The following is a 26,348-nucleotide window of genomic DNA, read 5'->3' as shown; positions in this document are numbered from 1 at the left end:
GTCAGTGAAGGATGACCCTGTAATTTTTCATTCAGACAGATAGTTTCGAGAGTGAAATAATTCCAGGACAGCAGACATAAACTGGGAGTATCTCAGGCAAACTAGACTCATGGCACTGAAGTGGTGGATGCTGGAGTAAAAATACGGATCTCTGGTACATAGGAGTAGAGAAGTACTAATGTGAGTCCCCTTCCCTCTTCTACTCAGCTACTGGAGTGCGCCTAAGAAGCCCTGGCCCTGCAGGGAATCTCCACAGCCATTTAGACTTAGCAGAGTAGTCACACCACTGGGTATATTCAGCTCTTCAGCAAGTGTTCATTGAGCAGTTGCTATGTGCCAAGTGTTAGCTGAGGTGCTGAGAGTGATAAATTACTTGATTCTTGAGATTGTTAAGCTTTTTCCCATTCATTCAGCAGAACTTGGCAATGAATCATTCCGTACCTGTTCCATTAACAGTTGAGGGAAGTAAAAATGATTATTTAAATGGTGAAAGGGAGGGCAGCCCTAAATTTGAATTTGAAATATGATGTCTTTTACTAGGCCTTCATCTCTACCTCCTCCTCCCTGAACCTGAACTACAATTAGGACCTCTGTATAATCCGTTTGCAATCTGTCTTACAGTTAGAGGTAACTTAGGTGTAGAACACAACTGTATGTGTTGGTGTCAGGTGTACTAGTGGTGAGTTTTATGTGGAAATCGTGTTGCAAATGGTAACTGCAGGAAATGTAAGTGATGCGGCAGGGTCCTGTGTATCTGTCTCTGTCTCTTCTAAAATTTGGAAAGAGGAACGTGGGAGTATGTTTTTGTCGATAAAAGAAAAATGAAGAGACATAGAAAAAACAGTGAAAAAGGAAAAATAATAAAAAAGAAGAGTAATACATCGAAATGAGAATTTTCCAGACCACATTAGTGTGCATACATGAGCTGCACAGAGCTGCTTAAGATTAGAACACTGCCCTTCATGTCACCTTGACCTTCCTGCCGCAGGCTGTGCATGCACAGAGCACTCCCTTTAGTGACTATGCTTGCTGGGAGATTCTTAATGAGGTCAGGAGCAGTCCAGGATCAGCAAACGCAATCTTTGAACTCTTGAATTTAGCTCTTTTCCAAATAGTTGGATTTAATTGAGGATCTGTTTTAATGTTCTACATACAAAATACCAAATAACTTCAAATAACTAACTTAATATAATAGATTTTAGACTGGCTTTAATTTTAAAATCAGTTTTCATATACCCTGATATCTTATTTTTCTTAGGACTTGTAAAAGGAAGAAGAACTTTTAAATTTTCATATATTTTAGCTGTTACAGAATAATATGATTACTTGTAGGGATTTCCTTTAGAAGATAATAAATAGTTATGTATGATTTCTTTTTCTTTTTAACTGTTTTTCAAGTAGAATAAATAAAGATATAAGTGAAAACATTGAGTGTACCTGAATAACAGAAAATTCAAGTGCGTCTTAGTTGCCTCATTGCTGAATTCAAACTTCAGGACTTAGGAATTAATCGCTTATGAGCACAAAAGGAGCTTGAACTCATATTGAACTTTTGGCAGGTTTAGACATGACTATTTTAGAGATTCATGAACATTTAAACAATGATTTTGTTTTAATTTGAAGTAAAAAGCTAACGTAGACAAAGATATTAACACATGAGCCTTTAATATGAAGTTGAAGAGTAAACTATTTTCCTACCTCACTTTTTAAGCATGCAATTTTAGAAACTATTCATTACCTGCACTATTGATTAAATGTTTGAGAATATTATTTTTCCTGGTTTAATATGACAGAAAACCCTACAAAAACTCAAGTTAACTTTGTGAATAAAAAAATGCAGGACTTAAAGAGAGATCTACTTCAGAGCCAGCAGTCCCGCCAGAAGAGGCTGAGCCACACACTGAGCCCGAGGAGCAGGCTCCTGTGGAGGCAGGTAAGCTTGTCCTCATCCTCGAGTATCGTCCAGGTGTGCCTGAACCTGACAGGTATCCCCATTTGCAGAATCCTGTTTTACCTGGAATTTGTTTCACATTGTTTACAGAATAAATATCTACTTTTTTTCTCATCTGAAATTATATAGTATTTTTCTAGTAGAAATTGGCATAGGATAATTTTAATTTTTAAGATCAGCTCTAAGGCAGACAGTTGTTCTTTGTCCAAAACCACACATTTAGGAACATCATGAACTGAATGTTGTTTCTTGATTCCAATTCAAGCACTACTGTACTATATTACCTTGAAAGTAAAAATATACACAATTCTACACTTGTGTTATCATTTGTCACGTGATTTAATAGATCTAGTGGTTTCTTAATCTTTTTTATATGAGAGTCTCTTGTCTATCTTAAAAGACTTCCCAAACCTCCCTGTGGCCATCTATGGAGCCTGTTTTGTGTTTACATGGGTTCATAAATCAAGCATCTCTGTAGTTAACCCAAAGTCTATGACTATAGGTAAGAAAATCGTGAAATATTTTAATAAGTAAATTTAATACAGTCTCTAAATCTCTGGTTTTCTTATGCCACCTATTGGAAGTTTAAGGAATGACACTACATATTTACTGAAAAGTACTAGATCCAAATGGTAATTTGGCTGATTTTATCACATGTGCTGAGGAATAACATTTGATTTTTCTTCCTTTAAGGCCAATATGTTGCTCTGAATTTTGTTGTTTGTTGAATTTTTAATCCTGGGACAATGTATTCTTTCTCATTCCTGTAGAATTGCTATGATCATACCATAGCTCCAGAACAGAGAGTAACTTTTAAAACATTTTATAATTTAATGTGTGTTTGGATTTAGCACCTCAAATTTTACTTTGTACTAAAATAAAACCGCTCTTGACCCCTACATTTCTTTTTATCTGCCACCTAATCCCTCTCCTCTCTATAATAGCCACAATTTTGAAAGAAGAATCCACAATTACTTTTTTACCTTATTTTCCATTCACTTTTTTAACCCACTACACTCCGGCGTCTGCATCTTCCAGTCCCCTCCAGAGGAGAGAATATTTGAATGTTTATTTCATTGCAAAATTATGGAAAGCTGAAATGACATGGAGCCCTCACTAAGTTGAAAGCCGGTGCTAGTAGCAGATGATTCTGGAGAAGTGTGTGAGGGCTCAGTTGTGGAGGTATTATATTCTGCTCCTAGGAACTGAGGCTTTCACCAGTTTGGGCAAAGATAGCCATTAAAGAGTGAGCAGAGTGCACCACCCTCCACTTCTGGTAACTCAAATTACATTCTCTTTGGATGGTGATTTCAGCAGTTATGAACCTGGAAATGCAGTTAGGAAGCTATCTTAGGCTTTGTGAGAGTGGATGGCAATCAGCAGACTCTATAATTGCGCAAGACTACATATATAAATGGCTTGTGAAATAATAAACAATTATTAAAAATAGGCATTTTATGCTTTGGAAATGATTTTGTAGTGTGATTAGCATAGCAGATATTACATTTAAACTCTTTTCCTTCCTGAGGTCTAAATTAACTTATTCTATTTTTTTGTCATGGGAGATTAGCTTTTTGACATAACTGATGCCACTGGCGTTACCTCACATAACAGCATTTGTGATACCAAGTGTGGTGCTACTTTTATTCACTGAACATAGATTATATTTACTAGAGAACTTATAACAGTATCAATATAGTTATAGCTTCTTGTTCATTGTGTGATGTTGCAGTTAAATCTGAAAATCTGTTAAACACCACAGTGTTTTTGGAATGTCATCATTTATGTTCACTTTTGTAATTCACTTTATTTGAATCTATGGACTTCAGTGTCAGATGTGGTTCTCCAAAGCTGAAAGGATTGTCAGTTACAATGTATGGTTTTCTACTGACACTTCCTGACAAACCTGAGTGAGAGCAGTCGGCCACCTCTGAGTACTCAGTCCTCCCACCCGCAAGAATGCCCTTTCTCCTCTCAGGGAAGATAGATCATGGTTGGCCAGATACTTAAATCTGTATTGACCTTGTCTTCCACGTTTGTGTCTTTATTCCCAACTATTTCCCTTTATGAAAGCTTTGTTCTTCCCACTTTATTTTATCATTATTTCAAATTTTATTAACTAGAAACTGGAGTCATTTTGCTTTTAATAAGGCTCTTTTGTTAAATAAAAATCTGAGTCTGACTTAGTTTTCTTTCTTTAAAAATCTTATTGAAAGTCTTTTAACGCTTAAGTCTGTTGATAGAATAAAACAAATTTCACATATCTACCATGTTTGCCAGCACAGAACAAAAAATGGTAAGCTGACAGAAATAATGCATAGTTGCTTAGTCAAATGTGTTCATTTTAATGTGTATGCACTAATACCATATTTGAGTGTTAGGGGTCCATGTTAATGTTTGAACTTTTCTACTTAGCTATGTTTTGCAATTATTTTAGAACCTCAGAATATCGAAGATGAAGCAAAAGAACAAATTCAGTCCCTTCTCCATGAAATGGTACATGCAGAACATGGTATGAATTAAAATCTGCTCTTTGTTTTGAGTTACTAAAATAACACTTAGTTATGTAAAATGACTTGGACATTTGTTTTAAAATGTAAAGGCTAATTGGGTGTTTGCGTTTTTTAAAAAGTTTTTGAATTCAAAGTTAGAGAACAGGTGTTGTTTTTGAAATAGCACCAAACTTGCTTTATTCCACTTCACTGTGGAGGACCTCACTGCATACATCTAAGAGAGAACTGGTGGGAATAAATGAGAATGAACAGATTGAAAACAGTGATCCATCAGGAACAGAAGGGGAGGGCGGAGAGGAGGAAACTGGGACACAGGCCCACGGTCAGGCTTATCCAGGTGTCGTCCTCCACCTCGATTTCGCTTTATGGTTGGCTGGTCACCACAACAAAAACGAAGACACATTTAATTGGATAGGTTGCACTAAGCAGACAGGAAAAAAAAACTTGAGAATATAAAACATTTTCCCAGTACTTACATTTTAAAATTTCTCATGGCGAGCTCTGTGTAGAGGGTCCAGAAACTAATGTTTTAAGGTTTTATAAGGCTGCTTCTTGAAGCATCCCTTGATAAAAACAGAGATCGTGATCCCAAAACGTAACTCAAGAAGGGATTGTGGAGTGGGCAGGATGCTCTGGAATCCTGATTCTCCTGATGGTTTGGTGATCCAAGGGTGGCCTAAAGGAAAATAAAATTATATTTCTTAAAAACAAACAATGCCCTATAGTATAAACTGTTTGTTGCCAGTAGATGCTGGGGGTGTAGGAGCCTGTACCCTTTTATTTCTAGCCTCTTTGCCACCTGGAAAGCTACTCATTGCCCTGTATGAGCAAGTGCAGGCTTCCCCTTCCTCACGCCTTCCCTCCCCACCGCACCCCAACTTTAACTTAACAGAAGGAAAATCCAGTCTAAATAAATACGTGATTTAAATATAATGGGGTAAGTGCTGTTATGGTAATAAAACACGGGATGCTCTTTAGGTCTTACTCAGAAGCAGGGTCAGAAGCGGCTGGTGTAGACCTTTGCCAGGCCAGTGCTATTTTAAGCAGAGGGCATATGCCAGAGACAGGAAAGGACCTGAAAGTAGTTCAGAGTGGATGGCACGTGGAATGTGTAGGTGGAGAGTCATGAGAAAAAGAGTATTTTTTTACTTGATTCTAAGAGTAACTGAAGCCATTGGGGAAGGTATTTAGGAGTGTTGTGCCTTCTGTCTGTAGCATGGAAAATGCATGGGAGGGATTCAAGAGTGCAGCTGGGAGACGAGACGTAGGTTGTACAGGTAACAATGATTTGGGATGGTAGCAAACTTGCCTCAGCCAAGGGAGGGGATGGAGAGAAATAGACCCTAAGATGTTTAGGCGGTGGGAGGTGGGCAGGCAGCCAAAAGAGGGAAGTAGTCAAGTCTAGCACCGTGTCCTGGCCACAGCCTCCTTCTTGGACTTGTTCTTTTCTTTAATCACATTTAGAAAATCACATTTATGGCTCATGGCTATAAATAATTCTTTGTATGTTGATAGCTTTTAAATATATAGCTGCAGCCCTGATTGCTCATCTAAACTCCGGGTTTACCTAACTGCATACTTGGCATCTCAATTTGGATGTCTTATGGATGTCTCAGACTTAAAGCATGCTTGGCACAGAACTCATGATTCTTCCCACACCTCACAGCTCCTCCTCACCCCAATCCTCCCCAAATTTCTTATACTAGTTTTTTATATTTTAGTTAATGGTCCTCCTACCCTCTTAGTTGCTTAACTTGAAAACTCGAGAGTTTTCTTTGATTTTTCTTCTCTCCTCACATATAATCCATCAGCAAATCCTGTCAGCATTGCCCCAGCACTGATTTTGGCTCTCTAGGGCCTCGGTGTGACCGTGGCTTCTTGCCATGACCATTGCAGTAGCACAGTAGCATCCCGCTGGGTCTCCCTGTTTCCATACTTGCTCCTCTGTAACCTGTGCTTAATGTGGCCCAGCCAGTTGTGCCTTGTCTGATCCCAGCCTCTTTTTCCCCTTCAGTGACTTTTCTCTAACCCAACTGGCCTCTCTTTTCCTTGTAATTGCCAAGCCTATCACTGTTTTGGCACCCCTGCACCTGGTATATCTTTTGCTGAGATGTGTGTCCCACCCCTGCCCAATCATATCTCTCAGACTGGACATAACCTCCCTGCCTCCATCATGGTGCATTCACAACTGGACTCAGGTCCTGCATCTGCCATTAATTAGCCATGTGGCTTTAGCACAGTTTTTCAAGTTCTTCATCTTTCAAAGTAGGATACCAGTACCTACCTCACAGGGAGAATATAACAGCTACAGAGGGCTTGACCGTGCCTAGAGTCTCGTGAACCCTTAGGAAATTTTTCATGGTAGGCTGTCACTGAGCAGTGGAGACTCAAAGATAGTGTTCAATGTTTGACTGGTTTCCTTACAGAAAACGGGAATACTTCCATTGAACAGCTGCATATGAAAGCTAAATCCTGCTAGTGTAAAAATCATCAAATTTCAGTGGATAGAATGAAAGCAGAATAAGGAAAGAGGAGTGTGATAAAAAGAGAAGGAAAATGTGCAACAGAAATTCAAATTGGTGGTTTGCTGAATAGCAGAAAATCTGAAATGAGGAAAAACAATATTGCAAGCTATGAGGAGGAGACAGAAAACAAATAGCATCAACATAAATAGGCCTGCCTGATTCACTAACACCCGAGAGCATCACCTTGCCACACTAAAGGGAGAGTAACTAAGGAAGGCTTCTTGCAGTCTGGGCTGGGGTTGCAGGTAGGGTGATTCAGTAGCTGTACAAATGACAATGTCATTATTACTCTAATAATGATGATAGTCACACCTAAATACTTGGGGCCAGGCATTTTTCTAAGTGTTTTAATCTTCACAACATTGTTATAAATAGATATTATTCCCATTTTATGGGAGAAATCTGTGGCACAGGGTAGTTAAGTAATTTGCCCACAGTCACGCAGCTGGTATGGAAGAGCCTGAACCTACAGCCATGCATTCCAGACACCATACTCCTCCTAATCCCTGAACTGCACTGCAAAGCCAAGTCCTGCCCATTCACGTTCTTTAGAGTATTGTACACAGGAGATACTCTGCTGGAAGCCAGGTCAAGTTACATTGGGATGAAATACCCAGTCTTAACCATGTTGCAGTGGAATAATGTAACATGTCCAACCTCTACACAAAAGAAGCAGAGCAGTTCAGTATATCATAGAAGTTAATCACAGAAGAGAAAGTGGGCATCTTTGCATAACTTAAAGCCTAATAAGAACTTTTGAATATATAGTATGATTCGGGTAAACCTGTGACCTAGCATATAATACATTTTTATTTTATTTTATTTTATTTATTTATTTGAGACAGTCTCACTGTGTCACCCAGGCTGGAGTGCAGTGGCACCATCTTGGCTAACTGCAACTTCTGCCTCCCAGGTTCAAGCAGTTCTCCTGCCTCAGCCTCCCAAGTAGCTGGGACTACAGGCATGGGCCACCACGCCTGACTAATTGTTGTACTTTTAGTAGAAATGGAGTTTTACCATGTTGGCCAGACTGGTCTTGAACTCCTGACCTCAAGTGATCTGCCTGCCTCAGCCTCCCAAAGTGCTGGGATTGCAGGCCTGAGCCGCCATGCCTGGCCCTAGCATATAATTTAGATAGGTGGCTAGTTACTCTTTGCTATAGAATATTTGAATAGTCATTTAAAGTTGTTACCTGGAATTCTATGTAAATTCCCAGGCAAAGGCCATAGAGTAGCCTTTTCTCTAACCTGAGGATAATTGAAGAGGCAAATATATTAGTAATAATTAGGAATTATTTTATTCATTCATCAAATATTTAATGAGTGCTTCCTGTAGCTAGACATGGCCCTAGGTGGCTGGGAATATATAATGGATAAAATATATAAGCTTCCTGTCCTGATATACAGCATCCTAATGAGAGGACACTGTCCCCCACCACATATACTTAGACAGATTAGCACTTGGCCAGAGGAAGAAAATAGCTGTAGAGTGGACAATGGTGTCTTCAGTGGCCAAAAGGAGGGGCAGGGGAAGCCCCAGCAGCAGGAGCAGGTGTGTGGCGGCCCTTCACAAGGGGCTTTTGTGTCTCAGTTGGCTGTTGCCAGTGGGTCCTCACTATAAACCAGTGTCACTTTGTTCATTGTTATAGTTGAAGGAGAAGACTTGCAACAAGAAGATGGACCCACAGGAGAACCACAACAAGAGGATGGCGAGTTTCTTACGGTGACTGTTACAGATAATAGATTTAAGACACTGGAAGTCGAAGTATCTCATGAAGGTAGAATATTGTTTTTTCAAGTTTCAGGATAAAATATAATTAATGACATAATTACTGAAGTTTTTCTTAAACCCGTTTAAAATGGATATTTAACTTTTGCTTAGATTTTTAAAAGTTGACGCTTAAAGCTTCAATTAAAGCGAATTTTTTCTTAAAATAGATATCTTGATTTTGGTTCAAAGCACTTTTCAGGAAAACTCGGAATATACAAATTTCTTATAAATAGTAAGTCAAATACTTCAGGAAACTAGTGTTACTATATTCTTCTGCTTAGGGTGCTATTTGTTAAATGAAACTCAAACAACTGATGAAATATTGGACGTGATAATCTATCACAGGCCCATGTTCTTACATGGACTCTGTAATTACAGTGAGCAAAACACAATTCTTAGCTTCTGTACCAGGCATTGGCAAACTTTTTTTTGTAGATAGCCAGAGAGTAAATATTTCAGGTTCCCCAGATCATACAGAGTCTGTTCAGCTACTCAACTCTGCCATCACAGCATAAAAGTAGCCTTCGATAGTTCCTAAGTGGGTCAGTGTGGCTGTGTTTTTATACAACTTATTTATAAAATCCTACCCAACATGGCTGGTAAATGCAGCGGCTTGAGCACAGCTCACTCCAGCCTTGACCTCCCAGGCTCAAGCAATCCTCCCACCTCAGCCTCTCCTGTAGCTGGAACCACAGACATATGCTACCATGCCCTGCCAATTTTTAAATTTTTTATAGTGGCAAGGTGGTTATGTCGCCCAAGCTGTCTCAAACTCCTGGCCTCAAGCAGTTCTCCTGCGTCAGCTTCCCAAAGTGTTAGGATTTCAGGCATAAGCCGTTGTGTGTCCAGTTAGCAAACACTTTTTAAAAGCATAAAAATAATGAAAAGTAGTTTATCTACTTTGCACAATACTAAATATTTTGGAAAATAACTTTAGAAGCAGGTAGCTCCTACTTTATGAGTACATGTATTTCCAAAAACTTATATCCATGCCTACTGTTTAGAGCAGGAAGTGCACTTTCCCATAAAAATATGGGATGGTTTTGTTTTCAAAAGAATTGTGTATAATGCATAATTTTCTGGGAAAAATACAAGCACACAATCCTTTTGAACATCTATATGTTTGTTTTTTGCTGCAGTACACATTGAAAATAGGCACTTAGAGACTAGCTTCAGAACTTTATCCCTTTAGTAATCATTTATGTCATGATTTCTTTGGAACAGTGTTTCCAATTTCTGAGTAGGGATACTGATAAAATGATTTCCACATTTCCTGTTGCTTCTTCTCTCCAGTCTTTGGCCAAAATGGCTCAGTAAGATTGACAGTTGCTCAGAATTTTGTATCTACATGTTGCTCATGCAACAAATTTCAGTTAAGATGTTCAAATAAACAGAAGCATGAGGAATTTGATATTCTTCAAGTTAGGAGTCACAGATTGGGAGTAGGAAGAAACACTTCTAAGAAGTTCACAAATTGCAGAAACCTTACTTTCTGCTCTAATCTTTAATTAGGACATAGATGCAGTTTGAACTTAAAAGTTGGTTGTTAAAAGTCTTCAGAAAATAAAAATATTTATTCTTTATATATGTATTAAATAAAATTAACAAGGTCATAAGTGTGGTGACGGTCATACAATGGCAGCTCTTTTGCTATCTGAGGTGTATGGGTTAAGTGTTCAACACATTTACTCTTCAGCTCCCTAAGGGTGTAAAGCCTCTGCCACTGTTTTTCTCTGTTCCCATCCATAGTTGCTGTACTTTCGCTCTAGAAAATGGTAGGACAGGTCCAGGAAATAGCACATTCTACTGGGATGTGAAGTGGATTAGAAATGAACAGCTTTCCTGGTTTGGCCCGTGTTGCTGTCACTCTAAGTTGTCCTCTCTCTTTAGTCCAAGGGTGGTGGTTGTCAGCCTTGTGGGTTGAGTGGATTGAGAAGAAGAATGTGTGAGACATCCCACAGTGTAGTTCTAGTGAAATATAAAAGTGTTAAACAGCATTTTAATTGATAATCCCATTTTTTAATTTTTTAAATAAAATTAATGATAAGCATAGATTCAAAGTACTTATACAGGATATATACATACCAGTTTGTAAAAGCAGTAAATATCAATCTAATATATATTTTTTTTCAGAAACCGAGCATAGTTACCATGTGGAAGAGACAGGTGAGATTTTAATTTAATATTGTTATTTCTTAATTAGGGTGAGTCTTCCTTTAAAAGGGCATCATAAAGTATATAATATCTATTATTAATGATATATTTAAATATACACAGCATATGCAATAATAATTTTATTATATGTTTTATAATTTATGATATTTCTTTTTGAATATGCTTTTTTGTGTTTTGACGCCTATTTCCTGAGGATAAATTCTCAGTAGGATTACTAGTTCAAAAGATACAATGGAATTGCGTGTTTTGTAGCTTTCAATTACAAAGTCAATGAAAGGTCTAAATCATGTTTTGTCACATGCCAGCGCGCTTAAAGGGCATGGCCACGGGAGGTGGACGCATCATCTGTTAGCACTTTACTGTTTTGCGGTTCGAGTATAAGCCAATTGATAACAGTCCCCTCTTATTCATCTTTGCATTTGGCATTTAACACACTTAATACCTATTTGTTCCAGGAATGAGCATGTTTGAATATCATTATGACTTGATTTTGCATTTCTATCATAACTAAAAAGTGTGTCTTTCTGGTTTCGAATATTACATGTATTCCTTATTTGAGACATAGTTGTAATTTCCTAATTATTCCCTAATTTATAGTTTCACAAGACTATAATCAGGATATGGAAGAGATGATGTCTGAGCAGGAAAATCCAGGTTTGTAAATGTTTAAATTATTGATATGTGTTTTCTGATTGAGACAGTGGCCAAGGCCGTTTTATTCCAGGGTTAACAATTGTGATTCAACACAGAGATCCCTGTATGGTATTTATAATCACTTTTGATTGGTCAGATATTTATAGAAATGTCTGAATGTAGTTTAATACTACATGGAGGGATGAGTAAAAAAGGAGACATATGGAGGGATGAGAGAAAAAGGAGATGTATTTTTCAAACCACTGTTGAGACTTTGGTCATTGTAGGTAGGGTGCAGGAAAGAGTATTTGAAAATTGAAGGGGCAGTGTGATGTCCTATAAAGTCAAGGCTGGGTATAAATCCCAGTTCTACTTTTTCCTATCTTTGTGACTTAGACATCAAATTGTGGAACGTTATTCAGCTTAAATTTTATTAAATGATAATGAAAACATCTATCTGGCAAAGTTGTGAAGATAATTAATTTAAGAATCTCCTAGAATGCTGTCTGGCAGTGTGTTTGGTTTTTTCCTGTTTGGCAAAGGTGTATTTTTGTTTTTTAGATTCCAGTGAACTGGTAGGAGAAGATGAAAGATTGCACCACGATACAGGTATTAGATGAGCATTTTCATTTGATTTAAAATATTACCGTAGATTTTTCAGTCACATGCTGTGTTTACATGGCGATTTTTCTTTTAAAGGCATCAAAGAAGTAATTTCAGCATCTAATTCATGACATTTTGTTGTATAACAAAGTTAGACTCTTATAAGAATATTAGGCTTTAATATTTCACCTCATCAACTAACCCCTCCATAACAAAACAGGATGTCAAATTTTAATGCTGTTTTTGTGTATCAAATTCTTCTGTGCCAATTTGAGAAAGTTTAATGAAAATAATTTACCTGCTGTTTAGTTGCTTTTGGACAGAGGCATTTATTACTGACTGTGCAGACATTAATATTTGAAGGAATACAGTTCTGTGTTTATGACTAAGTAGTTTTTTGTTTGTTTTAACTGAACAGGTGTATAGAATGACTCAGTTAATACTTATTTTGCTTTTATTCTCTCTTTTTTTTTTTTTTGCAGATGACGTAACATACCAAGTCTATGAGGAACAAGGTTTGCAAATGCTTTCTTTTATTATCTTTTTTTATTTTTTTATTTTTATTTTTTGAGATGGAGTTTCGCTCTTGTTGCCCAGGCTGCCGTACAGTGGCACAGTCTTGGCCCACTACAGCCTCCGCTTCCTGGGTTCAAGTGATTCTCCTGCCTGAGCCTCCTGAGTAGCTGGGATTACAGGCATGTGCCACGACGCCTGGCTAATTTTGTATTTTTAGTAGAGATGAGATTTCTCCATGTTGGTCAGACTTGCCTCGAACGCCCAACCTCAGGTGATCTTCCCGCCTCGGCCTCCCAAAGTGCTAGGATTACAGGCATGAGCCACCGCGCCCAGCCTGCAAATGCTTTCTAACCTTAAGCCACCTACTTGTTTTAAAATATACGTATAGTTTGACTATAAGATGTGGAACATTATACTTTAAACTATAAACATTGCAACTTAAAACATCCAGATGAATGGTAGTGTTCAAAGAATTCACTTGGGGAGACTGTTTACCCATTCCACTGCCTCTGCCATTGCCTAAATAATTTCTTAAACTCTGTACAAGTTGCCTTAGGAGGCACTTATAGTCATTCAAGAAAACCAATCTCAGTACTTTATAGTTGTCTCTCTTTTGACTAAAATATGCATGAACAACTACTTCAGCCAGAGTTTAATTGCTCTAGCTGCTTCTACAGATTAATCCCACTCTCAAAGATGACTGATTGTCTCCTTGGGGAATGTTAAGAAGCACTGGGTTCCAGGCTTAAAGGCAGTATGGAGAAAACAGTTCTGGCAAATTTGCGCACCAGCAGTATCTGATTCAGTTTAGGCCTGTACCTCCCTCCTCTTGTGTCCAAGCATTGCATGGACTATTGTGTTGAACTCCATGAAATAGATTTTATTTTCTCTGCTTCCCAAAGGAGAAAAATAAGGTTCTGACATTATAAATAAGCTGCCCAGGAATGTATGACTAAGAAATAATAGAGCCAATAATATATCCTCTTTATTCCATTATCCTCTAAGATGATTATGTAGAAAGAGAGAAGTCAATTGGATATCACTTTATGTGTAAAGCAAGAAAGATGAAGAAATACATCGTAATTGAGTTGGCGGATATGGAGGACTTTCTATGTTCTAGATGGTTTTAGGGCTTAGAATTCATATATGAGTAACATAAGGTCCCTACTTTCAAGGATTTTACAGTGTCATGATAGATAATGAGTCACAGTTGAAGAAAATTAGGAGTGTTTATAAATATGAGTCATATTTATATGATGATTTAAGATTTGAGACCCTACCAAGTTCATCATCTGTAGTGGCTGTTTCTAATGGGATATGAGTGACACCATGGGAAAAATCCTAGGTTGTGTCTTTAGGTACTGATAATATTTCTGAAAAGGTAAAGAATTTGGACCTGATGTGTTCACAGGAAGATTTGGGGCTGAGGGAAGGTGGGGGAATAATTCGGTCTTGAGATTACACTTAGATTTTCTTTCCAATCTTGAATTTTAAGGAGACAATAGGAATTTATAAATACAAGTTGCATGTAATGATGGGATTTGAGATATTTTCCTCATTTCTACCAATCATTATAATGTTTTTAAAAATACACTACAAAGAAGCCGGGCGCGGTGGCTCACGCCTGTAATCCCAGCACTTTGGGAGGCCGAGGTGGGTGGATCATGAGTTCAGGAGATTGAGACCATCCTGGTTAATACGGTGAAACCTCATCTCTACTAAAAATACAAAAAATTGGCCGAGCGTGGTGGCGGATGCCTGTAGTCCCAGCCCTACTCGGGAAGCTGAAGAAGGAGAGTGGCGTGAACCCAGGAGGCGGAGGTTGCAGTGAGCTGAGAATGCACCACTGTACTCCAGCCTGGGCGACAGAGCGAGACTCCATCTCAAAAAAAAAAAATTAAATATATATATATGTGTGTGTGTGTGTGTGTGTATATATATACACACACACTATAAAGAACATGTTTGAAATGCAGTTTCTAAATCTAGAGGAATTTAAAGTCAAACTCATAAGAAGTATAAAATTAGATACCATGAAAAATGTTACATATTTTCATAGGGCAGATTATCATAATAAATATAATTTAAAATGTTAACAAAAGGCAGTAAATATAACCTAAGGGATCGACATGATTTGGTAAGCTACTTTGGATTTCTTTGCTATATAGAACATAAACTGTTTCAAACAAATAGATCTAATTGAACAGAGTATTATTCACTATATGCTAAAACAATACCTTTGTGAAAATTCAGGAATCAGAGTAGGGAAACCAAGTAACTGACACATAAGTGAAGCTATAAGTAGGGTGAAAACAAAACCACATTTCAGTGGGAGAATAGAATATATTCTGTATGAAACTCCCAAACCCCATAACATACACTTTGATAGAACTATAGCAGGAACCAGCTTCTACATCAAAGATAACCTAGGAATCATCATGTTTACATTGGACAAACCTGGGATGTGACAGTATGGCTTTACCATGTAATTATTTATTCATACACTGTTTAGTGTCTTCTGTCCAAAACATAGGACACTGAAGCAGTTCTGGTAAAGAACACACATGATTCCTGTTTTCATGGATCTTATATTTTAGCGGGGGAGTAGAAATTAAGCAATTTCAATGTAGTTTTCATTTCCAGTCGTGATAAGTGCTGGGAAGAACAAGTACAGTGGTAACAAGAATATATAATAAAGAGACCTTACCTAGTTTGTGGATGAGGCAGGGCCTTCCTGAAGTTTGAGCTGAAGGTGAGAACAATTTACAAAGCAAGGGGAAAGGTGACTGGAGAGTCTTATGAGGTCTCTGACGTCAACTTGCAAGAGTAAGGCTGAGGTGGTGAAATGGGCTGGGTTCAGAGGGTGCCTGTGAGTGAGGTCAAGGATTTTCATCTTCACCTTTGAGCACTGCCAAGTCAGATCTGCATTTTGAAAAGATTGATTGGTCTGGCATGTAACAGACTGGAGAGACAAGAGTCAATATAGGGAGAAGAGTTAAGTGAGCTGTAATCATCCAAATTGGGTCTTTCCCTGCGTCACATCTCTCTCTGCCTGATAAGGAACCAAAGGAGATGATTTTCAAGAAAGGGATGTTCAGTGGTGCCCTGTGCTGCTGAGAACCGTGTGAGATGAGTGCTGAAAACCTGCGCTGATCTGGCGCTGCAGTGACCTCAACGGGTGGCCTTAGCTGGAACTGTTTCAGTGGATGGATAGGACAGAGATGATCATTTAAACCAGTGTGGTGGCAATGATGGAGAAGGGGAGTGGGCAAAGTTGAGAAATGCTTAGAAGGTAAAATTGGCAGGTCTTGATGCGTGGATGTAGCTGGGGGGAGACAACAAGGTGCCAGGAGCCACATACACTCTTCCACTTACTGCAGCCTGGTGTCAGGAGCGCTCTTTTCCTAATGTGGGAGAGACCAGAGACAAGGATGGGGCAGGGGCTCGTGAGTCCATTTGTTTACGTGGTGATAGTGAGATTTCTTTGAGGCATCCAAGAGGAGAGACCCAAATGAGCCATTTGGTGGTGTTTGACTCTCAGAAGAGAAGTCTACTTTGTGATTGTGAGTGTGGGAACCATCAGAGTAGTTACGTGGCTATCAGGACCAAGCTCTGAGATCCCTTAAGGAGAGCAGACGGAGGGAGACATGAGGTGGTTCTGTGGTTGGACTTTGAAGAAAACCAGCCTTTAGGGACTGCTAAGAAAAAGATGAAGTGAAAAAGAAGATTGGGAGGGAGAAACGAAAGACCAAAGGGGAGAGTATGGTCACCCTGAAGTCCAGGGCAGCGGTGTTTGGAGAAGAATGGTGTCGCTAAAATTATAATGAGGGCTGGCGAGTGTCTGTCAGATCAAATGAGGCACTGGAGTGGGGGTCTCAGCAGGAACCTTTTCAGGGATGGGGTCAGGGTCTGAAGACAGGCGGAAGTGAGTTGAGGAGGGAGAGGAAGAGATGAGCCATGAGCTATAAATGACTCTGAAGAAATTAGATTGTTCAATGGAAGAAAGAGAGGGTGAGGGGAAGCAAGCTTAAGAAAAAGTGGCATTGCTTTTTTAAGTCCTTAGAGGCTTGAGCATGTTTAAATGCTGACACTGCTCAGGGAGACAGAGTAAGCACACATTCACTGCTCCTTCATCTTTCAAATGCACCAAAAGGACAAAATCATCTATGAAACATTGTTCCCTACTGTACCTCAATACTGAGAATGTCTGAAAGGTAGTAGGTGCTCAATAATTTTTCTTTATTAAATGAATAAGAAAGAATAAACTTATAACCATGCTGGGAAAAAGAAGGATGTTTGCTTGTAGTGTGCCAGAAAATTGGAGGTATTTTGGAAGATCAGGTTGACTGAGGAAGCTATGACCCATGGGGCCCTGGAGAGGCCTGTGTGGAGATGAGACTTCTTTACAGCAGAGCAGAGAAGAAGCACTGAGCCTTGTGCCAGCAAATGAGGGAGGCAAGGGCAGCACAACCTGATTAGGGTGGGGAACACTTTATTCTCAGGGGCTGGCGGCAGAGGCATTTGGCCCCAGGTTAGAGGTCTGAGAATTGTTTCCTAAACAAAAGCAGGGAATCTGCCCATGCACACCAGGATCCAGTTGATTCCCAGGGTACAGTTTCAGCTAATTCAAAACCTCCACCACAGACGCGAAGAAAATTTTAAACAGGTAGTAAGTAACTGCCCTGGAATTAGAATCCAAGCCTGTTTTACCCTAGACCAAACTCTTCTCCATCCTACTCTCTAGTCGACTGTTTCCCAGTGACTAAACCTTGCAGGTTCAAAGATACATAAGGCATTGTCTCCACCCTTGAAGCATGTTGTCAGTTTTTGTGTTACAATGAAAGTTACGGGATTTTGTTTCTTTTTTTTTTTTTTTTTTTTAGTAGTATATGAACCTCCAGAAAGGATAGAAATCACAGGTAAGTTTTTTCTATAAGCAGATATTTTCTGCAAGTCAGCTTTCCCTGTATTTTGTTAAAACTCTTACTTGTGGAACAAAGAATCAGTGTAGAAAAAATACAAGACATTTTCAAGTCAGTAAGAAAATAATTGAGTATCAAAATTGAAGTTAATATTCTAGTATAAATACTCTCCATCAGAAGACTCAGTTTAAAAAGAGTCAAATTTAGCAATCTGGGTGGACGCGAGTTAATTTAGGAATCTGAGTGAAGGAGAGTGAATGTAAGATGTGTCACTGGTTGGCAACATGTAATGGATTCTGATTTTATTATCTATTTTAGAAGTAACTGTTCCTCCTGAGGATATTCCTGTAGAAGATTCACAGGTAATTGTAGAAGGTAAGTTAAATTTATGGAAATGGTTTTACCTTCCATATGAGAATTATGTTTGTTTATTCAATTATTTATTGAACATTTCCTGCTTGCTGTCTGTACAGTGCTCAGGAGCTAGGAGTACAAGAGGGAAGAAAAGACAGAGTCCTGTTTTCACTGGGGCTGGCATTCCAGTGGCCAAACAGATAATAAATAAAGGAATTAAGGATTACGAGAAGTACAATGATAGTGATAGAAACAGGCTACTGTAACAGCAAACAACTGAGGGTGTGGAGGGCTACCCTGAGTAGCAGCAGGTTACCACCCCTGAGGGGTGAGCTGGTGAGAAGGGCGTAGCTATGGACAGAGATGGGTTGAAAGATGGGTCTTTATGTCATGACTCAGCTGGGAAAACAAAACTATATATATATATATATTTTTTTTTTTTCGTGGCAGAGAACTGAAGGGATGGTTTCTGAAAAACAAAAATAATTGCATGTATTAAACAGTGGCGCTTCAATAGAACTCATATTTAAATTAGTTCTTAGCAGTTTACAGAGTTATTTCACATGTATTATTTCAGTTGCTCCTCGTAGTAGACACTGAGAAACAGGGAGGGCAGAGATCTTTGTACTTATTTTGCAAATGAAGACCTGAAGCTGGAATGAGGTCAGGTGACTGACTAGCCCTAGGTTTCATAGCTATAAGTGACCAAGGGGACATTCGGTCCAGGACTGGGATGTGTGGGTGACTCTGCATGGGGGTGTGAAGGTGTGAGGAAATAGGAGTGTCTGCTTTAACAACCATAAGTTGCCAGGAGGAGCATGTAACAAGGAGAATTTTGCTCATAAAATTACTCTTAAAATTTATTTAGGAGCAGCTAATTGTCACCTTTCAGATTAAATGTTACTGCTTTTGAGCTTGGTTAGGCAGAATGGAAAATGGAATGGTGCAGTTGACTGAAATGGGGGGAGATAGGTATAAGGGAATGGGGAAGGCTAAAATTGCTCTCTGTGTACACTTAGCTGCTGCAAGAGACCCCTGTACAAGCACTGTGGGCCTTTGTGTAAAGGCAGGATCCATCTCTGTGTAGCAAGGCTGGATTGAGTTGAGATTTTTTCTCACCTTTTGTTATTCAGTTCTCTATGAGGGATATTAATGTTCTGAAGAATATTGCTGAGTCTATGTGTTTATTTGGTAAGAAGCAGAAGATAGAAACCCATAATCTCTGGGAAGAACTTTCTTCAACCTACCCCACATATGGTTTATAGAAAAGAAATATGCAATTTGACCCTACCTTTCTTGGTTTAGAAATATTTTTTTCCTAAGACTTTTCAGTATTTTAATATGTTGATAGAGGATGTAGCAGAGGCTGCTAAGAGAGTTTCCTGTCCTGGGCAGTGGGGCGCCCAGCTATGCACCTGCCGCCCACCCTGCATCTTCTATGCTGGGCTCCTGCAGTGCCTGAGTGGGCAGTGAGGGGAGCTCATCTCTCACACCAACCAACCTCGTTTTCCCTGTCTCCTCTTCTCTCAGCCGGTTGTATCAATATATACTTGGATTCCCAGACCAGAAACTTGGAACTCATTTTTGAGTCCTCCTTTCTGTCTGTCTCTATAGCTAATCCCAAGACATGTTAATAGACTCCCTAAACATTTCTCAAATCCATTTTTTTCTCCTTAGCTCTTGTGCAGCCCTTTGTCTGGCTTGGCCCTTTCTCATCTTCCTAGATAATAGCAGTAGTCTGCTAGCTAGACATCTTGACTCTGTTCTTGTCCCCTTCAAATCCATCTTTCACATGCTATTAGGATGATCTGTCCAAAAGTATAGCTCTCATTGTATCAGCCCTGTGTTTAAACCCTTCTGTTATTCTCCATCTGTGTCAGTAAAGTTACTTTCAGTTGCAGAAGATAGAAAACCAAATTCAAACTGGCTTGAGCAATAAAGAGATAGGTACAGATCAGTCAGGACCTTGCAAGGCCTACCAAGGTTTTTTGGATTATATTCTAGGCACAGTGTGAATTATGAAAATTATTAAGATATAGCATAATCTGATTTTTGTTTTAGATGTGAAAGTGAATTACTTTCACTAGATTGAATGGTGCAAGAATGAAAGCAGAGCAAAACACCCTGTTAGGAAAATATTTTGTACTAATCCAAGGAAGTGATTGTGGTAGCCTAAAATAAGATCATGGCAGCGGGAATGGAGGGGAAAGTGTTGAACTTGAGATATATTTTAGAATTAAAATTAATTGACTTGCCTGATGGCTGTGAAGCAAAGATGAGGAATAAAGGGGGCCTTTTTTTGGTTTAAGTAACTTTTAGATGATGGGGCCAGTTATAGAGAAGAAAATTATTAATAGAAGGTATTGGTTTTGTTGTTACTTTTGCACCAACCTAATACATTCTGTTCTATTGATAAAGTGTTAATATGTCTCCAAATAATTAAGAACAAAATAAACAGGCAAACCTATTAAAAACCAGTCACAACATAGCTATTCAGTGGTCACTGCACTGCCATTATAAGAAAGAAGTATTGCCAGACACTAACAGTGGTTAGTGGGAATGGGTGTGATTTTTGTTGCTGTTTTCAATTATTTTTATGTAAAATATTCCCAAATATTCTGTTTTGAGCATGTGTCATTTTTATAATTAGAAGCAAATTAATGCAAGAAGAAAAATTATTAAAATAGCTCCATAAATATTTTGTGTTTTAGAAAAATGCTGTTAAAAAAATCTTTCTTTTGGCCAAAGATTGTTAACAATTTTTTTTTTTTTTTTGGAGACAGAGTTTAGCTCTTGTTGCCCAGGCTGGAGTGCAATGGCATGATCTCAGCTCACCACAACCTCCACCTCCCGGGTTCAAGTGATTCTCCTGCCTCAGCCTCCCGAGTAGCTGGGGTTTCAGGCATGTGCCACCATGCCCAGCTAATTTTTTATTTTTAGTAGAGATGGGGTTTCTCCATATTGGTCAGGCTGGTCTCAAACTCCCGACCTCAGGTAATCAGCCCGCCTCAGCCTCCCAAAGTGGTGGGATTATAGGTGTGAACCACCGTGCCTGGCCCGATTGTTAACAATTCTTAAGGACCAAAAGGAATGTTGATATAATCTTATCTCCAGGTTAAGGTAATGTTAAATGGGTTGCTAGGTTTGAAGATATTAATATGTGGTGTAATTTCATAGAGCAAATCAGATCACTATATCTTTAAATCACTGGGTGGGGACATCCACTGTCTCTTTAGTTGTAACTGGGTTGAAGCAACCAAGTGTCTTTCCACAGCTCTGTTATCAAATCTGATGCAAAATTGTGGGGAAAGCTTAGGTTTTAGTCCATAGCTCCTTTGCTAGACAGTGGAGTTTGAGGTTAGTCAGGCAGGTACTATAAAACCTACTATGCTGAACCGTTGAGAAATACACAACATTTTGCTAAGTTGTAGCTGATCGTTCTTTATTGTGAGGGTATAAAAGCCTAATGTTTTTATTATGATTTCAATTGAATTTTTTAAAAAGTCTATGAAAAGTATCATCATTACTTAAATCTGGCAATTCATATTTTAAACACTGATCAGCAATATGTAACAGATTATAAATTTATTATCTATTTTAGAAGTAAGCATTTCTCCTGTGGAAGAACAACAGGAAGTACTACCAGGTATGACATTTTGGGTGTTGTATTTTCCTCTTTTGTTATTCTTATATATCCTGTTAATATTACCAGCAGCTTTATAATGAATCTACGAAGCATAAAAATTTTGAGAGAGATTAACTATACCTTAATTTAAAATTTTTCTATGTTTTTATCAGTTTAACCAAAGTAATGGAAAATACACATCAGATTCTGTGCAGTACATATTCGCTGAGCTAGAATTTGAGGAACGTTAATGATCATATGATTTTGCCATTATAGACGGTGGTAGTAGTAAGAGTTTTTTTGTTTTCCTCTTTGATTGACAGACTATTTGATGGAGGATGTGGAATCAGAATTGCCTTAGCATGAAAGTTGAATAGTGTGTAAATTGTGACATTACTCCTCTTCCTCCCCATTCCCCATCTCTCCTGAGAGCATGTTTAGTTAGTGCTTTGTGACAGTCCAGGCTGCCCAGTGCTTGTCAGTGCCCCAGGGTGTTTCCTTTTAGTTCACTACATTGCACACTTTTCCCTGTTTTTTCCTACCTTCCTCCACCTGACCCCTCTTGTCACCAGTTAGTATAAAGAATGGGAACAGCATTTCCACCAAAGCCTATGCTTTCAATTGCATTTTAGAGATGACATAAACTATACCTGCGAAGAGAAGTGAGTTTATAAACCTCCTATTCTCACAGTGGGAAAGAATGTTCTATCGAAGAGGATTTGGAAAATCCTCCCTCTTTCCCAAGTGTATTTCTTCTCATTTCTGCATTTTATTTTTGTGTCATATTTATTTGTTCAACCTTTACTTATATTTTCTCCATTTTAACATGAATTTTGTAGCAGTGATGTGCATTCCTATTACTGATTTTGGTAGAAATAATTGTGCCTGCCAAAATTTATTAAATGCTAAATTTCAATTTTCTTTCTTTAATAATAAAAAAAGGATAAAATAATCAAAGAATATATTTAGTTTTATATGGGATGCCTTAGGTTTTGATAATTTTCCTGTCATGTGCATAATAATAATTATCTGTAGAAACAAATATTTGATTAAGAGAATGGAATTATTAGTATTATAATATAAATGAGAAAAGCAGTCCATGGAGAAATTGACCTTTTACATGATGACTACTAGGCAGTGTGTATCTGTGTTTAAAATACTTGGACATGGCAAGGGCAGCTGATATGTATGTCCTTCTGCTGGTTTCCTTTTCATTTTTGAATAATGCTTCACAGAGTACCCTGTTCCTATCAAAAAGGCAGGACCAGTTACAGAATTAGCATTTTGATGACTATTCCATGCCTTAACAGAAAATTATTTTATATTCCTAAAAATAATGTTTCTATAACATTAATATATTTCTAGTTATAGTTCATATTTTAAAATAGTGATCTAATTTTTGTGAAGATATGAAAGATAATATTTTTCAGACCAAAAATTTCTGTACTTTTAACATTTTATAAACCCAATAGTTTATTTGGAATGTAAATATGAAACACCAAGTGTCTGAGGTGATGGAATAAGGTGCTTTTTTTAGATTTTTAAGAACCAAAGCACATACAAATGAAGATTTGATTAATGTGCATAGTTCCTGACCTATAATAAGCTCCCAGTAAGTGGTGACTGTGACTATTGTTTAGTAATTAATTAGCCTGATCTTAGAGGTAGACCAAGATCTACCTCTGTGATGGATGTGAGGGCCATCGATTCGGCTGATCTGACTGGCCAGGCAGGTGTCCCCTTCCTCCCTCTCCACTCCATGTGCGTCCCTCCCAAAGCTGCATGCTCAGTTGAAGAGGACGACCATCCCCGATAGAGGAGGTCCTGTCTTCAGTGAAGGGTATATGGGTAGCTGTGCTTCCCTGCTAGACCCTCCAAACAAGATCAAGAGAAGCTACATTCTGAAAGACCTCATGGAGAAGTTGTAACCTATAACTTGGTATCATAAACATTTGAATGATCCACTGCATTGTGGTAGTTTGACCCTGCCAGTAGAGGATGTAAGGCTGAGAGTCAGCAATACAGTCATGTGTTGCTTAATGACAGGGATACAGACTGAGAATGTGTCGTTAGGCGATTTTGTCCATGTATGAACATCATAGAGTAGCCTACTACATATACATATAGGCTATATGATATAGCATATTGCTTCTAAACTACAAACCTGTACAGCATGTTACTGTACTGAATACCGTAGGCAGTTACAATGCAATGGTAAATATTTGTGTATGAAAACATATCTAAACGTAGACAAAGTATGGTAATAATTGGTATAGAAGATTAAATAAAAAGATATACTTGTATAGGGCACTTGATGAGTAGAGCTTACAGGACTGGAATTTGCTCTGAGTGAATCAGCAAGTGAGTGGTGAGTGAATGTGAAAGCCTAGGACATTACTGTACCCTACCATAGACTTTATAAATGCTGGGCTACACTAAATTTATTAAAATTTTTCTTTAATAATTAACCTTGATTTACTGTAATTTTTTTAAATTTGTAAACCTAATTTTTAAAAAGTTTTTGATGATTTTGTGATAAAAATTAGTTTAAAACACAAACATATATAGCCATATAAAAATATTTTTATATCCTTATTTTATAAGCATTTTTATTTTCAATTTTTTAAAAACTTTTTAAACTTTTTTGTTAAAAACTAAGACACAAACAGACATATTAGCCTAGGCCTGCAGGATCATCAATATCACTGTCTTCCACCACCACATCTTGTCCCACTGAAAGGTCTTCATGTGTAATAACAGGCATAGAGTTGTCATCTCCTATGATAACAATGACTTCTTCTGGAATACCTCCTGAAGGACCTGCCTGAGGCTGTTTTACAGTTAACTTTTTTTTAACAAGTAAGAATATAGTCTAAAAGAACCATAAAAGCATGGGAGAGTAAAACCATTAACAGTCCTTTATTATCATTGTCATGTGTTATGTATTGTGCATAATTGTGCTATGCTCTAATACAACTGGCAGTGCAGTAGATTTGTTTATGCCAGCATCACCACACACATGAGTAATGTGTTGTGCTGGGATGTTATGAAAGCTAAGATGCAACTAGACAATAGGAATTTTCATTATCAAAGGACCACCATTGTATATTTGGTCTATCGAAAACATTGCTACGTGACATGTGACTGTATTTTTAATCATTGCACTTGGTTTTCTTATTTTCTATAAATCTTAAGTCTTACACTTAGTCCTACTTCATATTACAATGTTTTTATTATTCGCTTGCGCAATCTTCAAAAATCTATATTTGTGGTATTTTTTCTCAGTCTAATTTTGCATCTGATTGCAGGAACACTAATTGTAAGGCCTACCTCCTTGCCATTTTTCAGTCTTTAAAATTCTTTTATTCAGTGGAAGACTCAAATTGAGGACTTCTGCAAAGTGCTGGATATTCGTTCACTTTTTCTTGGCCTTTGGAACCTAATTGATGATTGATCTGCCTTTCCTGATTATCCTAAGACTAAGTTATACAGTCTTAATATAGCTTATCAAAGTTCATAATAATGTAGCTATCAATGTGCTAATCCCAAGGGGCATTATCACCATTGCCTCCATCTAAAGTAGGGGACAGTGAACTTTCATGTTTATTAAGCATTATGTAGGCGCTCTTCTAAGCATGTTCCATGGATTGACCTTTAATAGTTCTAAGACCTCAAGAGGTAGATATGCCATTATCTCCATTTTACAGATGAGAACACTGAGGCACAGCAAGGCCAAGTAACCTTCCCCAGGTCACAGAGCTGACAAGTGGTAGAAATGGGATTGATCCTTGCATTCTGGCTCCAGAGTCCACACTGTCAGCTGCCGTTTTTCAAAGGATTTTAAATAAATGAAGATCTGACAGCTGAGAGATTTGAGAGCTGTTTTGGTGTGGTAAAATCAGATGTGTTATATGTTCTTCAGCGTCTTTCTATTAATCTGCATTAGTTCATCACATAGGCCTCAGGAATGTCAAAGGTTGAATTATGATGTATAGTAGAAAAGTAAGTTGTCCAGTAGTTTTCATCCTGACTTCTTTCTTGCATATTTATAAATTTTTAAGTGCTGTACAGGTGGATTCTTGGCAAGCATGTGGAAGCTCAAGCTTAAGATTTGATTTTTCTGATATTGCAGGCCAATCATTTTGAATATTAGACTTTTAAGATTGATTTTGGAATTTCTCATCCATTAGCAGGTTTTCACTTTTCTCCTTAAATTCGTATTTTTACTTGAAATCATACAGCATATTTGTAGCAATATGACAGCATAAATATACATAACCCAAATTGAATGACTTATGAAGGAATTACTTGTGAAAGCTCATTGGAGTAAAAGTTCCTCTCAAATAATACTTTAGGTCATATGACTGAATCTATTAACTATTTTTCTGTTATACCATGCCAGAAAAGAATTTTAAAAGTTAGTTTATGTTTTGTGTAATCATGTTCTTCAGAATGGAGATATGTGAGCATCATGGTTTCTGGGTAATTCTGCTGCTCCTCTCTTTAAAAATGGAGATGCCACTTGCAACTTATCCCACTGCTGAGTATTCTAGCAGTGGTAATGGTTTCACTCCATTGCATCCATCCAGAACTTTCACTCAGGTCTCCCCATCACCCAGCATTTTTTAACATTGATCAGTAAGGCCTATAACCGGTTTTAGGCTAGCATCACCAGAGGTCTGGGGCAAAGGGGGAATTGACTTTATATTCTTAGTAGCTAATATTCCATAAGTGCTTTATATATATATTGTTGTTATTGAT

The 26,348-nt window shown here is 38.0% G+C and overlaps 1 protein-coding gene across 8 annotated transcripts in view; it reads left to right on the top strand.

Annotated features, from left to right (window-relative positions):
- Positions 1-26,348, top strand: part of ASPH (aspartate beta-hydroxylase) — a 225,311-nt gene that overhangs the window by 72,136 nt on the left and 126,827 nt on the right. For 5 of the 8 annotated variants that reach the window (XM_023222351.1, XM_023222349.1, XM_023222354.1 and 2 more), the window contains 10 exons: positions 1,841-1,933; positions 4,389-4,463; positions 8,638-8,766; positions 10,893-10,925; positions 11,532-11,588; positions 12,129-12,176; positions 12,653-12,685; positions 17,570-17,605; positions 17,927-17,983; positions 21,564-21,608. In XM_023222351.1, the coding sequence (XP_023078119.1) occupies positions 1,841-1,933; positions 4,389-4,463; positions 8,638-8,766; positions 10,893-10,925; positions 11,532-11,588; positions 12,129-12,176; positions 12,653-12,685; positions 17,570-17,605; positions 17,927-17,983; positions 21,564-21,608 (606 nt within the window). The remainder of the gene's footprint in view (positions 1-1,840; positions 1,934-4,388; positions 4,464-8,637; positions 8,767-10,892; positions 10,926-11,531; positions 11,589-12,128; positions 12,177-12,652; positions 12,686-17,569; positions 17,606-17,926; positions 17,984-21,563; positions 21,609-26,348) is intronic. The other 3 variants (XM_023222350.1, XM_023222352.1, XM_023222353.1) reach the window with 3 other exon arrangements.

Source organism: Piliocolobus tephrosceles, chromosome 7, assembly GCF_002776525.5.
Source record: "Piliocolobus tephrosceles isolate RC106 chromosome 7, ASM277652v3, whole genome shotgun sequence".
Taxonomy (NCBI): Eukaryota; Metazoa; Chordata; class Mammalia; order Primates; family Cercopithecidae; genus Piliocolobus; species Piliocolobus tephrosceles.
This window is presented reverse-complemented; position numbering and strand designations above follow the sequence as displayed.